This window comes from Petaurus breviceps, unplaced genomic scaffold, assembly GCF_028583685.1.
Source record: "Petaurus breviceps papuanus isolate PSGF00001 unplaced genomic scaffold, PetGlider_PUasm1.0 37, whole genome shotgun sequence".
NCBI lineage: Eukaryota > Metazoa > Chordata > Mammalia > Diprotodontia > Petauridae > Petaurus > Petaurus breviceps.
In genome coordinates, this window is record NW_027186296.1 from 100194507 (window position 1) to 100209031 (window position 14525).

At 41.8% G+C, this 14525-nt stretch overlaps 1 protein-coding gene across 15 annotated transcripts in view; it reads left to right on the top strand.

Annotated features, from left to right (window-relative positions):
* Positions 1-14525, top strand: part of TACC2 (transforming acidic coiled-coil containing protein 2) — a 308555-nt gene that overhangs the window by 79151 nt on the left and 214879 nt on the right. For all 15 annotated transcript variants that reach the window (XM_069099132.1, XM_069099136.1, XM_069099131.1 and 12 more), the window contains one exon: positions 8785-14157. In XM_069099132.1, coding sequence (XP_068955233.1) covers positions 8785-14157 — 5373 coding nt within the window. The remainder of the gene's footprint in view (positions 1-8784; positions 14158-14525) is intronic.

Genomic DNA, 14525 nt, shown 5'->3' on the forward strand with positions numbered 1-14525 from the left:
GCTAGGTGGAGCAGTGAATAGAGCACCAGCCCTGGAGTCAGGAGGACCTGAGTTCAAATCTGGCCTTAGACACTTAACACACTTACTAGCCATGTGACCCTGGGCAAGTCACTTAACCCCAATTGCCCTCCAAAAAGCAAAAAAAGAAAAGAAAAGAAAAGACTCATCTTCATTAGTTCAAATATGACCTCAGACACTTACTAGCTGTGTGATCCTGGGCAAGTTACTTAACTTTGTTTACCTCTATTTTCTCATCTGTAAAATGAGCTAGAAAAGGAAATGACAAACCACGTTCAGTATCTTTGCCAAGAAAACCCCAAATGGGATCACAAAGAGTTAGATACAACTGGAAAAAAAAAGCCAATAGTTTACATGTTTTCCTGCCTCCATATCTTTGTTCAGTGTTTTTATGTGCCTAGAATGTGTTTCCCCTCCCATCTCCTTTGGGTGTTGAATTCTTTTAAGGCCCAATTCAAATGCTACCTCCTCCTTGAAGTCTACTCTCCTCTTCCTTCCCTCTGCCAAGTTGGTAATGACTTTCCTGCCCAGACTTTGCATCTCTCTTGTGTGTTTCTTTTTTTTATTTTTTAAAGCAATTGGGGTTAAGTAGCTTGTTCAAGGTTACATGGCCAGGTGTTTCTGGGTGGGTGCTAAGTGTCTGAGACCGGATTTGATCCCAGGTTATCCCAACTCTGGGGCTGGTGCTCTTACTCACTGTGCTACCTGGCTGACCCTCTCTTGTGTGTTTCTATGCATTCAAGTTATTTGAATATATATATTTTCCTACTAGACTGTAAGTTCTATGAGAACAGGAATCATACCTTACTTAAATCTGAATCTCCCTCAGCAACTCGTTACAATGCCCCACCTAGACTGGGTGACAAATAAATGTTTCTTTGATATTGAATGCTTTGTGGGGAAGAGGAGAAATGGAGTTTGTGGCTCTCCTATTTAGAGGCCCAGACAGAAGCATTAATACTTTCAGATTCTGGGAACAACTTCTCCCACCATTTAGTTGTTGAGTGTTAACAAGTATTTCAACTTTGACCTCTCAACTGTATTGTAGTAATGCTGGGCACTTTGTCCCTCATGAGCATCTGTGAGTTGAAACTAGATTTTAAAATCTGGCTCTGAACCCTACAGTGTTGCCAAGGTCAGCAGAGTCCCCAGGCATCCTCTGACTGAGCAGTGTTTGGACAAGTGAGAGCCTGTGGATTTTTAATTGAATCCACTTTGTCAAGATTTTTGAATACCATTACACAAAAATTCCTCTCTCCATTAAATATTATGTTCTATCTTTTAGCACATGGAAATTTTCTTGGTCCTGCCAAAAGGGCAAGATTTCCCCCCTCTAGCATTTACTTTAGGGGATGGAGCTCATACCCTGATGTATGTGTTAACTAAAGGTATGCATTTATTTTGTCAGTCAAAAACATACACTAAGAACCCCATTGTGAGCCAAACTCTCAGCTAGGTCCTTAGGAAAACAGTAGAGAAATAGCATGTGGATGGGCAGCTAGGAGGCACAGTGGATATAGTGCTGGACCTGGAGTCAGAAAGACCTGAGTTCTAATCTGGCCTCAGACACTTACTAGCTGTGTGACCCTGGGCAAGTCACTTAACCCTGTTTGCCTCAATTTCTTCATCTTTAAAATGAGCTAGAGAAGGAAATGGCAAACCACTTCACTGTCTTTGCCAAGGAAACCTCAAAGGGGTCATGAAAAATTGGCCACGATTGAAATGACTGAACAACAAAAGCCTTTGTATGTAGTCTTCTTAAGATTCGGAAGATCAAATACATGAAGGATATTAGGTTGTCTCTATGACAAGGCAAAATTAATAATACAGCATATGGTTTGACTTGAAGGGGCCTGAAATGACCTCCTATCCCAAATTATGTCTGAAATGTATACATCAATCACTCCTTGGCCTTAAAGAAAAGGGTCAAGGAGTGTAATGGAGAGATTTTTGAGAACCAAAACATGTAGTGGGAGTCCCAAATCTCCCCTTGACTGTGTGGCCTTGGACAAGTCCCTTTACCTCTTTGGGTCTTAGTCACTCTCTCTGTTAAATGTGGGAGTTGAAATAAATGGAAGGTTTTTAAGCTCTTTGATGTTTTGGGCCCCTTTGGCAGTCTCTCTCTCAGAATAATGTTTTTAAAACATAAAATTAACTACATAGGATTGCAAAGAAAACCAATTATATAGAAAAACAGTTGTCAGAACATAAGAGAAAATTACCCCACCAAGTTTATGGACCATAGGTTAAGATCCCTGGAACACAGGATTTCTGAAGTTCTGTCTCTGTTTTAATATTCTGATTAAAAGCCCTTGTTGGATGGTACCTTTGGAAGAAGTCACACATTAAGCCATTCATCAACCAATAGCATCCCAGCTCAAACTGGTTTTCACTGGGCTTGGTTCACTCACTTAGCAAATTTCTGAGATAAAAATATTTGATAGATAAGTTTTAATTTGGAGGGCGGGGAAGAAACAGGGTGGGGGGTGGAGAAAGAAAGATCTAGAGCATGGGATTCAATTAAACTCAACAAAGATTTTTTAAACACCTACTGCATACAAGGTGGGAAGGAATTTGATGGAGTAGAAAGCTGGCCTCAAAGTCAAAAAGACTTGTATTTAAGTCTTTCCTGTGACAGATACCAGCTGTATGACCTTGGGCAAGTCATTTGACTTCTCACTCAATAAGGTGTTCATCTGATTTGGTGGTTGAAGTTCCTTATTGAGAGCACCCTATAGAAATAAAATAGTTCTATTTCATAAGAAAGGCACTGAGATTTACCATCAGGAAGGCCCATTGCCCCCATTACAGCCACAGAATAGATTGGGTAACCAGATATCCAGTTGGAGAGAGGATTTACAAAAGATGAGTTCAAATTTATAAGAAATTAAGATGAATTTCAGCTGATCAAGAGGAAGAATGAGAAATGTGCTTGTTTTAGGTGACTGCTTCTTTCAGTCAGTTTCTGGGGTCTACAATCCAGTTCATCTGCTGTTCTCTTTTATCTCTTGGATACAGGAAAGCTCGGGTTCCAGTCTAGCCTCTGATACCTAATAACTGGGTGACACTGAGAAAATCACTTAACCTCTGTTTGCCTCAGTTTCCTCATCTGTAAAATGGGAATAATAATAGCACCCATCTCCCAGGGTTGTGAAGACCAAATGACTGTAAAGCACTTTGCACAGTGCCTAGCATGTAGCAAGCATCATATAAAAATTGTTGTTTTTCTTCACCATCCTTACCATCATCATCATTATTATGTTTCTGTAAACATTGGAAAAATGGATATTATAATACCTCTAGCATGGGGCTCAAATGTTCAGTTAGTCATGCAGTCATGTTTGACCCTTTGTGACCCCATTTGGGGTTTTCTTGCCAAAGATACTGGTTTGTCATTTCTTTCTCTGGTTCGTTTTATAGATGAGGAAACTGAGGCAAACTGGGTTAAGTGACTTGCCCAGGGTCACACAGCTAGTAAGTGTCTGAGGCTGGATTTAAATTCACAAAGATGAGTTTTCCTGATTGTGTCCTGGTGCCCTATCCACTGTGCTGCCTAGCTGTCTTGGGTCAAATGAGATAATGTATGCAAAGTTCTTTCTAAACCTATATAATTGTAAGCTGCTATCACTATTATTACTACATACAAATATGAAAGGCAGCAGCATGAGGTGGTAGATACTGAGGTGGCCTAGAATTCAACAAGACCTGGGTTTGAGTCCTGCCTTTGACACATACTGGCTGTTTCACCCTAAGCAAGCTGCTCGCCACTCAGTGCTCTAGACAACTTTCTGAGACTGTAAGTTATAGAGAAGGTGCTGATATGCTTTGGTAGATGAAATTTCCCCATTAAGGAATTCCTTGTATCAATAAAATCAGAAGTCCAGTCCCTGACTTTCCACACACACACACACATACACACTATATATACACAACACACACATATGTATATATGCATATATATTAACCTTCAAATTGACTAAAACCCTCATTTATAATTAATTTTCTCCTCTAGGAAATGAGGGCTTTGGACTACATGTTCTTCAAGGTGCCATCCAAACTCTATTTAAATGTGATGATGCAAGTTTTACTTCTAATTACTCAACTCAACCAAAAAAAATTTTTTTGTGGGATATTGTTACTATATCAAATGTGCTTATCATGAGCTCATATATGCAAGCTAATTCTAGGGATAAGTTTTACTTATCTTATTCTAGCCTGGAAGACTTGTTGAGAGTGTTCATGCTTGATCACTTGTGCGTATGAGTATGTTGAGAATTTATAGTGAGAAAACCTGGGGTATTCTGGGAAAATGGTAGAGTAGGTCCAAAATTTCTGAGAAAACCCAGAGCTCCAATCACCAGACCTTTAGGAATGAATCTCTCTCTGTTTCTGTCTCTGTCTGTCTATGTCTCTCTCTCTCTCTTTCATTGTTTCCATTCAGGGTAGTTTTGAGGCTCTTTCCCTCACTTTTCACAATTGAACTGAAAATTGCCTAGGTTGCCAGTAGTCTGTTTTTGCTACTGGAAGTCTTTGGTTACTCCCAGCTTACTTCCATTTATTATAGTGGTATTCTGATTTCATGCAAAAAGTTTGAAGGATGTGGTCCAGTCCTTGTATCCTCACAGGCTTTATTCAGAAAGGGAATCCATTGTAAAGACTGAATGCCTTCCATTGTGATGTCTGCCCGGCCCACAAGAGTGCTCAGTTTTATTCTGTAATAATGTCCTACCAACTTGAACATTGAGTCTAAATCACAGAAGCATAAAAGGACATTTTGTGGACTGTAATTAATGCACAGACCTAAACAGATTAGTTCTGAAAAATTTTCCCCCTTGGCAAATCTGCTCCTAGTGAGTGGCTTTTAATCTAGCTTTGACATAAATAGCTATTGAGACAAAACCAAGGAAATCACCAGCATCCAACTCACATTCAAGAAAATGTGGGCTTTTTTTCTTTCAAAGTTGCCCATTTACTGGCATGGTTGTGCCCAGATAATCTCTGATGGTGTTGTATAACTTTTCAAGGTTCTAGAATGGAGTAAATTTATAGCCTTGTTCCTTGTTTGCATCATTTCAGCCAACCTTGTCTATAGCCATTTACCTTCCTCACATGGATTTCTGGTAGAGCAATAGATGTGAGTAGTGATTTGGCTTAGTTAATTGCCTGTACTTCTTATGGGTATTTGGATATTTATTGGTTAAAACTGACCTAAAAGGAGATACTCCATTTCTGAATTACACATGGTACATCTCATGAACTACTCAACTGTTCAATCATTAGTTTAATGAATAGGGTGTAATTAAATTTGTAATGCTTGTTAAACTGAAAATTCATGAGCTGAGATCAAAGTGATTTAATCTGTAGAAAAATTCTTAATAAATAGACAGTACCATAGAGAGAAAGATTGAATTTCATGAGAACCTTGTTGATTGCTATAAGCTGCATTGGGACAGTCTGGTTCAGGGTTCTTCGCCTCTTTTTGTGTCTTGGTTCCCTTTGGCAGTCTAGTGAAGGCTTTGGACCTCTTTTCAGAATGCTGTTTTAAATTGCATATTTGAAAAATCCAGAATTACAAAAGAAATCAATAGAAAATATGTTTTTTTTAATTCATTCACCCCTTAAAATATACTCACAGAGCCCTTGGGGTATATGGATACCAGGTTAAGGATCCCTGGTCCAGTCAATAGCAACTTCTCAAACGGTTTAGGAAGTATTTGGCTCATGTGAAGGTTAGTAGCTTTCCCCGGGTTCTTCTTTCCTTGGTGGTCATTTTGGAATATAAGTTATTTGACGTAATGATCCCAATATGATTCTTCCTCCCTTTCTCTTTCTCTAACTCATTTTTTTTCTAGTTTTATTGCTGCATCAAAAAAATGCTAAAATGGCAGATGAAAAAACACTCTTCTCTTCCCTTAGCACTTTCCCTCCTGAAAAGTAATGGGTAGCAGTGCTTGTAACAAGCTATGATAGTATTAGAGAATATTAGGAATTGAAAATTACTAAAGACCAAGAAAGAAAACTACTACTCCAAGGTCATACAGGATAGGGAGAGATCACAGTTTCCTTGATTCCCACTACAAGGCTTTTTTTTTTTCTACTACCTATGCTGTAATTATGAAAACATGGTACATAAAAAGAAACACCATTATTCTGATTTGAAAGTACATTGCAGATTAGCTTCTGATATAGTTTGGATATCACCATAGAAAAATTTCATTTATGTACAGAAATGAGTATAGAATTTGTGTTGACCAGAATTCTTCAGTTTGACAGTGGTAACATCGAAGCAAAGTTTCACTCTGATGATTGCTAAAAGAAGCCAGTTTCAGTATATGTACCTGTGTTCGAGTACAGGGGAGCCCATTAGCATAGACCACAGAGGCCTATGTGACTTGCTGGGACAGATTGGAGTTGTTTCACAGCTTTGAATTACTGTGTTTCTTACCCCACTCTCTTGGTCTAGAATTGTTTTTCCAGCTCAGGTGTAATAGTACTCCATTGCCCTGTTGTCCTTGGTTAGGCCTCCTACCCACCTGCTGATGCAGGCTGGTTAGATGAACCCTACTGGGCTATCTTTCTGTTTCTTGAAACTGGGGGGTACCTCACTAATCTACTTACATTAGAAGGCTTGATCTCTACCAGGCAATTATTCTTTGGTGCTGTGATTAAGTGGCTAATAGTGCTTATTATATAAAAGACTCATATCCATGACTGTACTTAAAACCTGAGCAACTTGTAAATCTTTCCTGGTTGGTAGATATTCTGACATTGCTCTGTGCAACAGAAGTGGCCTGCTGTTCCTCGGCATGTCCTTTGGCTAATAAAAGTCCAGTTTGAACCATTGATAAGTGACTGAATCCTGTTGGCAAATCTATAGCATGCAGCTGCCATGGCCAGATTGCTACTCTGTGTATTTGCACATGTTATAAAGAGCAGGTCACTTAATTTCTTGGTACTCGAGTTTCCTCAACTGTAGAAATGAAGGGGTTAAACTCAGTGACCTCTAAGGTCCTTTCCAGTTCTATGATCTGATGATTTAGAATGCATTTACTCAAATTTTCCTGTTGCTTTTCTCCTGGACAACAACCCATAATGGACTTGAGGAACCATATTCCTACTGCATTTAATTGACTTAACCAGAGCAATCTGTCCTGATGGAAAAGTGTAGAAAAGTTATGGAAAACTTAAAAAGCTTATTTAAGGTATTGCATATGCTGAACAACCTTTAAAAGTACTACATTAATGACTGATTATGTATAGATCATCTCCAGACAAATTTTGAATTCCAGGGTAATCTCTCCCTAATGCATAAGTGTATTTGAGTCTTAGCTCTGCCACTTACTCGTTATATGACCTTAGTTAGTATTTGTAATAATAATAATGATTGATCTAAGATTTATAATGTACTTTTTTCACCATACTTTTGTGTTTGGTCATAATAATATTAGTAGTTCCATTTTACAGATGAGGAAAGGGAGGCTCGGAGAGGGAGTGGTTTTTCTTTGGTCAGAGAGCCAGTGAATATCAGCACCAAGTCTCTTTACTCCCCATCTAATGTTCTTCCTGCAGCGTCATCTATAAAAGGAGGATAATAATTCCTTTCAAACTTATTCTGCATGTAGCTTTTTTTTTTTTGGTCTGTACCTATGGTTTTATTGGCATGGGGAATTCCCAGCATGGAGACTACTTCTAATGAAGATCAGTGAATGTTTAGTCTTAAAGAGTTAGCTGGTATAGGAGAGGGTAAGTGACTTGCCAAGGGACACCCTGTCAGTATGTGTCAGAAAAAAGACTTGGACTCAGGTCATCCTGACTCCAAAGCTAGCCCTCTCTACACTATACCATGCTGACCCTCACACAAATGGATATTTGTTTTAAAACCTAATTTTGTGCACATGGACTTTTCTTCTAATGTAATAAGAAGTATGAGTATATCAGAAATGCAGTTGTAGCTCAAATTGTGCTTTCTAGTTTACTTTCTGAATTTTGGATCTGATTTTTGTGTTTTGGTGTGTGTGTGTGTGTGTATGTGTATGTGTGTTTTGGGGTGTTTGTGTGTGGGGGGGTGTAATGTCTTGTCTGTCTTTTTTCTCCCAGTAAGGCAGCTGGATATGCAGTCCCCTGAGTTTAAATCTAGTCACAGATACTTACCAGATATATGACTTAACCTCCGTTTGCCTCAGTTTCCTCAGCTGTAAAATGGGGATAATAATAGAACCTATCTCCCAGTGTTGCAGTGAGAATCAAATGAGTTAATATTTGTTGCTCAGCACATGGCCTGGCACATAGCAGTAGGCATTAGATAAATGCTTACTCTCTTTCCTTCCCCTTCTCCCACCAGCTACTGACTATCATAAGGCAATGTCAGAACAACACAGTTGAGATTTTCCTCATTGGTTATTGCACAAGAGTGAGGGCATTTTTAATGGATGGGGGAGTGTCCAGAGTGGCAGGATTCCTGTGAGTCAGATGAGCTGAGTTCCTGTCCTGGATCTGCCCCAGTCCATCTCAGTGACCTTGGGCAGGTTCCCTGGTCCTCAGTTTCCTCATCTCTAAAATGTTCAGGGGTTATGCTACCTCCCTAAGGACCCTTCCAGCACTAACATGCTGATCTCTAGTCTCCACAATAAGTCTGAGTGCATGGGAAGAATGACCCTGACATCTGATGCCTTAGCTGTTTTTTTGGGGTGGGGTGGAAAATTTTGTTTGCTGTGCTCTTCTGTCCTCAATGATAATGAACCAATGAAACATTTCCATTGTTGGCAGCATCAGTCATGGAGTCACCAGTGGCTACAGAGTGGAGGGTGCAACCAACCCCAGTTCATGTGCTGTGTCTTTGGAGGTGATCGGACAGAGAAATCTCCTACAGGAAGACCAGAAGACAATAGCATCTGACTCTTCATCCCACCCAGCTGAAGGAACACAAGAGAGCAGTATCTCTGTCTCCATGCCTTTTGCAGAACACATTCAAGATGTTATCCAGACAAATCAGACCTTGGCCAGTGAAGATGGATTCATTCTGCATGGTAACCTAGGGGAGCCCATGCCAGACACTCCAGAGGAAGACCAAGTGGGACTTACCCCAGTGGTAGATAGCAGTTTGGAGACCAGCCTAGTCACTACTATTGTTCCTGTTGATGATGGAAAGAATGCACCAAAGGAAGGGGGTAGGGACTCTTTTTCTGATCATGTTACCTTGTTACAAGGGGATCCAAGGACACATTCAAGGATATCGGAGCCATTAAAGCCAATGGCACAGCTGTCTGGGAAGGGTGATCCACATGGCAGCTCCTCCCCCCCTGGGAAAGAAGACGGAGATTATGTTACCACTCAAGAGGCCCCTCAGAGTCCAGAGCCCCTGCAAACAAATCATGAGGCCCCAGCTGTAACCCAGAGAAGTGAAAAGAACACAGATGGGGTAGATGGTCTGCTGTTGAAACAGGAGCCCCCATTACTGAATGACATTGCTCCAAGCACATCAGATGGAGAAGAAGGCAAAGTGCTTGTGAAACCTCAGAATTTGGCTGATGATTCCAAAGTCCTCAATGCCCACTGTCAAGATTTTAAGGATGTAGAAACTGCCCAAGAAACTAAGGCAAATGCCTCTCCTTTGGAATATAATCAGGAGTCAATAGCAATTAATCTTCCCTTGGATCCAAATGCTGTAGATCCTTTAAAGGAATCTGTCTCCATAACTGATGTTCAAAACCCCCTTCAGAGTGGGACACAAGAAATGTTATCTGATAAACCAGGCCTCAGTGCTGAAGGAGATGGGCTTAAACCTGTACTTTCCCAAAGAGAGGAGGTGTATCTGATTTCCAGTATGGATTCAGAGAATACTCCAAATCCAGCTGTTACTGTTGCTGAAATAAGACCCAATTGTTTGGCCACAGAGACTCCTGTTGTCTTGGCTACTGAGACTCTTCCAGACCCCACAAAAGGGTATCCCATGACAGATGTAGGAATGGTACCAGAAAATTTAGATTTAAGTGGTGAGAGCAAATGTCCTGAGATGAAGCCTAAGGAAGATTCTGTCCATTTAACTAAGGATGAAATAGATGCTCCCACGAATGAAGGAAAAATGGAGAGAATGCAAGGAGAAGTCCCCATTGCGTTTCCCAGTGGGTTTAATAAAAGCATGGGAGGAAAACTGGAGTTCAATGATGAAGGCCAGAAACTTGTTGATGCTGAAAATCCAAATGGCACTAAAGAAGAAAATCAAAGCAGTAACTCTCAAGAAAAGAAAGTTGCTGCACAAGATACCAAATCCACAAAATCTGTGCATTCAGAGGAAGAGACCTCACTTGATCCCAATCAGGAAGTGAGTGAAGCAAACCCCATAAATCTGGAGCCTAGAGTGCTTCACCACCCAGACTCAGCACAGTTACCCAAGGACATAGGTCTTGTGAAACTAGAGTGGCCCGAGAGTCAGTCAGAAAACTTAGCATTGTGCTCCCTGGCTTCTGAGATGACTGACGGAATTGGTGCTGTCAGTACACGTGGTTTACTGCCTGTGCACTGTGGGAGCATTTATGTTCAACCTGTTGAGCAGGATGGAGGTGATGGCCAGGCTACTTCTAGAGAAATGATTTTAGAGGGTACAGGTCTAAAACCTGAGCTCCCAGATACTCATCAAGGTCCTGAAGGAGGGGAAAGAATGGAATCTGTTCCTGTGGCAGAGCCTGAGAAATCTGGTATGTGTGTCTCTGCAGGAGGCAATGCTAATCCTGAAATCCAGGAGGCTGAAAGTAAAGGACAGGAAAGCCAATCAACTAAGATGCCTTGTAGTAAGGATGCTGAGGACCTGCTGGTACCTATGGCTGGACCTTTAAATACTCCTGCAAATGATGATGTTGGACAGGAATTCAACCCAGATGTGAAAAACCATCCTGATAATGAGAACGTGACTGAAAAAAGCAGAGCAGAGCCTCAGGGGCCAGTGCAGAGTCAGCAGGCAAATGCATCATCTGCAGGTAACAGCAGGCCAAGGATCACTCAGTTAGGAAATCCTGAGCCATCAGCAGGGACTTGTTTTCAACAATCTCACTCGTGTTCGGAATCTTCTGTCTCAACCAACGTCAGTGATAACACCTCTCCCTTTGGAAGTAGGAAAGAGATTCCTCCAGATGATCTTGAAGGGGTGAAGACCAGAACCGAAGAGCTCTCAAAAACCTTACCACCCCCAGAACTTGAGGAAAACTTGAACCATCCTCCTCCCTGTAGTGGACAGGAGCCAAATCCAACACCAGAGTTCCAAAATATGCAGTATGAAGAAAGTCTGAACAATATCCAAAGTTCAGGTACATGTAATTCTAAAGAAAACATTTTGGACAGTCTTTCAACAGAGGTGTTGGATTCATCAGCACTAACAAGAGAAAAGTTGCCTCTAGTGATGGACCAAGAGAAGCAGTGCTGTGGTGACCAGACCTTCAGTATTTCTTCTCCTGTTGCGGTCAATTTGAAAGACTCTTCTCTTCCGGATAACTTAAATGTTAAAACAGAAGAAAGTTGCAGCACTAGGCAGATGTCTGACAAGCCCCAGCAGGAGAAGAAGGATGCTTTGATCTCAGACACTCGACATGAAGAAACATGCCAAGAAAATGGGTTTTCTAAGGCAGCTGACGTGAATGCACAGTTCAGTGGCTTCAGTAATACAGAAGACACAAGTGGAAATGAGGAAGGGGCTCCGCCTTGTCATCTTGGCACACAACCATCTATTAATGCTGCTGCTGACATTCAGCCTGCTCCGTCAACTGGCAGACCCAGCAGTGCACCTCCAGATACTCCAGAGAAGGCGCTTGATGAAACTTCAAATAGCAGTCAGCTTCTATTGGACACACAGGAGGAAAGTGAGCTCCCAGCCCCCTCAAACCAGAACATTCAGAGGCATCTGTCACTCAGTAGCAAAATCAGCCCCCAGGAAGACCATGTCAAACAAAATTTTGAAAGTGTATCTGCTGAGAGAGGAAAGAATGTTGACCAAGGAATTGTGGCTCCAAGTCTGGCATCACACGAGCTCGAAGAAGCCGTTCCAAAAAAGGATTTTCTTCAGACTGAGTGCAATCCTAAAGGGAATGCTGAGCCAGCTCCCAATAGTGGTGAGAATGAAGCCACCTTTGTCTCAGGTAGTCCCTGCCAAACTGGGCAGAAGTCTGGCAGCTACAAGAATGACTCATGGCTCAAAAGTGAAATGGGTGGAATTGTCAGTAATGTCTTGAGTGTTTCGGCAAGTCAGACCATCTCTGACAGGGGGCAGCCAGAGCTGCTGACTGCTGGGACCTCCAGGCAGACATCAGAGGTGGCTCCCGAGAATCTGAACTTCAGTATAAACAGTGCTGTTGGAAGAAAATCGGAACAAAGAAAGACAAAGACTGATTCTACCAAAGAGCTGAGTGTTTCTGGTGAAAGTTCCTATGTGGAAGGAGAGTCTATGTTCACCTGTAAGGATTCTGCAAATTTGCTTACAGATTACCTCTCACCCATGTTGAAGCCTGCCCAGGCAAGGGAGGAAATGTCTGCAATTAAATCCAAAGAGACACAAAAAGGGGGAAACTTCAAGTCCCAGGCAAGGAGTTTTGAGGAAAGTATCCAGAAAATGGCAGATATTCCTAGAGAGGATGTAGAGAAAAGTAAGAAGGCAGGAGATTCCTCCAAGGATACATCTGACTGTGAGAACTCTGGTTTGGGACAACCTGTCATGATGGCTGGATTCCCTGATTTCAAGGCACACATTAGCAAAATATTTGAGAACTCTGTCCTCGGTGCTTTGACCACTGACCGTCCACAGCTTACATTGCAAGAGAATGATGGGTTTGCATGGAGCCCCATGGGAAAGGACTCTTTGATGCAGCTAAGCACAGAGAAGCATTCACATCATGGTCAAGGAGGTGACTACATCATGATTTCCCCTACTCGTGTTGGACAAGGGGTAGACACAAAAGGTAAGGAGCAGGATTTGACTCTGGAGACTGTCTCCTGCCAAACAAATCCAGACAAGTTGACTTGCCGAGAAGGTATAGTCACAGAAAAATCACCAGGCTTAACTGCTCCCACCATAAAACAGAACCTGGTAGATACCAACTTGGAAAAGAATGGAATTGCATCTGATGTCTCACAAAAAGAAAATAAAACAGAAAACTCTGAAACAGCTGGTGAGAAAGATACAGGGATTACATTTGAGCATCCAAAGCTTCAGGGAGGAGAAAAGCAGGGATTGGTTTCAAGTCTCTCTTTAGACATTGCTGTGCAGAAGATACCTTCAGGAAATGCCACCCTCTCTAAGGGTGAGGAGTATTATGTCATCTCCCAGGTCCATGCAGAGATGCCTTTATCTCAACAGGGTCTGACTCTTCCAGGAAGCCAGCAACAAGAAAAACCTCCCAGCAGAAATGTGCCCAAAGATGATGAACTCTATGCTTCCATTGGCACGAAGGAAAGGAACAACAGCCCAGGACTTGGGCATGTCCAGGAAATTTCCCCTTCACCCAGAGACATTCCAATCTCTCCAGCTGCAAACAGTAAGGAGCTCAGTGCTAGCATGCCAAGTAATGAAAAGAGGCCCCAACTTGGTGACAGTGCTCATGATGACTCAAGAACTTTGGAGAGCCCAAGAACAGAGCATGTTCTGGATTTACTGAAGCCCAGTGGGCTATTGACACACTCCATGGTTGATAGCTTCAAACAGGAGTTAGGTTTGCAGGGCCTCCGATTAGATGTCTTACAGGAACCTGGCCCAGTGATAGAAAAAGCTCCAAAAGCAAAAAGTGAAAATTCTTTTCTTGAAGTAGAGTCAGAAACTCAGACCTCCAAGGACCAGTCCTTAAAAGGCAGCCCTGAAACTGGTACTTCGAGAGTGTCACTTAGCCCAGGTTGTGACTCAGATCTGCAAATGAAGCACCCCAATCAAGGCCCAGAGATTCAGTGTGTCTCCTTGAAGGCAGTTCTGGGAATGGAGGAGAAGGATACTTCTCAGTGTTTAGAGAACCAGGCTGGGAACCAACAGACTGACCAGCATTCTGAGCATCAATTCACACCACCTGACGATGATAACAAGTTACCTGTCTGCTCACCTCCTGGGCCAGATAAAGGACAAGTCCAGAAACCCCAAGATGTTGTTTCAGAAGAGGGACTCACAGAAAGGTACTTAAGGCCAATTAATTCTTGTGGGGATCATCATACCTCTTACAAGATTCATTAGAGATTAACCTGACTAGAAAATCAATAGAGCAAATGTATGGGTGGGCTTTCAGGGAATTCTATCGCCTTTATCCAACTGCCCAAATTCTCATCCGCTAACTTCTCTGAATTACACTAATTTAGACTTAGAGCCTAAGCAACCGAGGAGGGAAATATTTGGAGAATCGTGACAATGACTAATTTATCACATATTTTCTTCAGTTCTTTCAGTTTAATTTAAAACTGTCTTAAAGTATGAACTGTTTACTTTATGCCCTGTGGATTGTAGTGTCATAGGTTAGCAGTAATTCATAGAGTATGGTTTTGGTTCT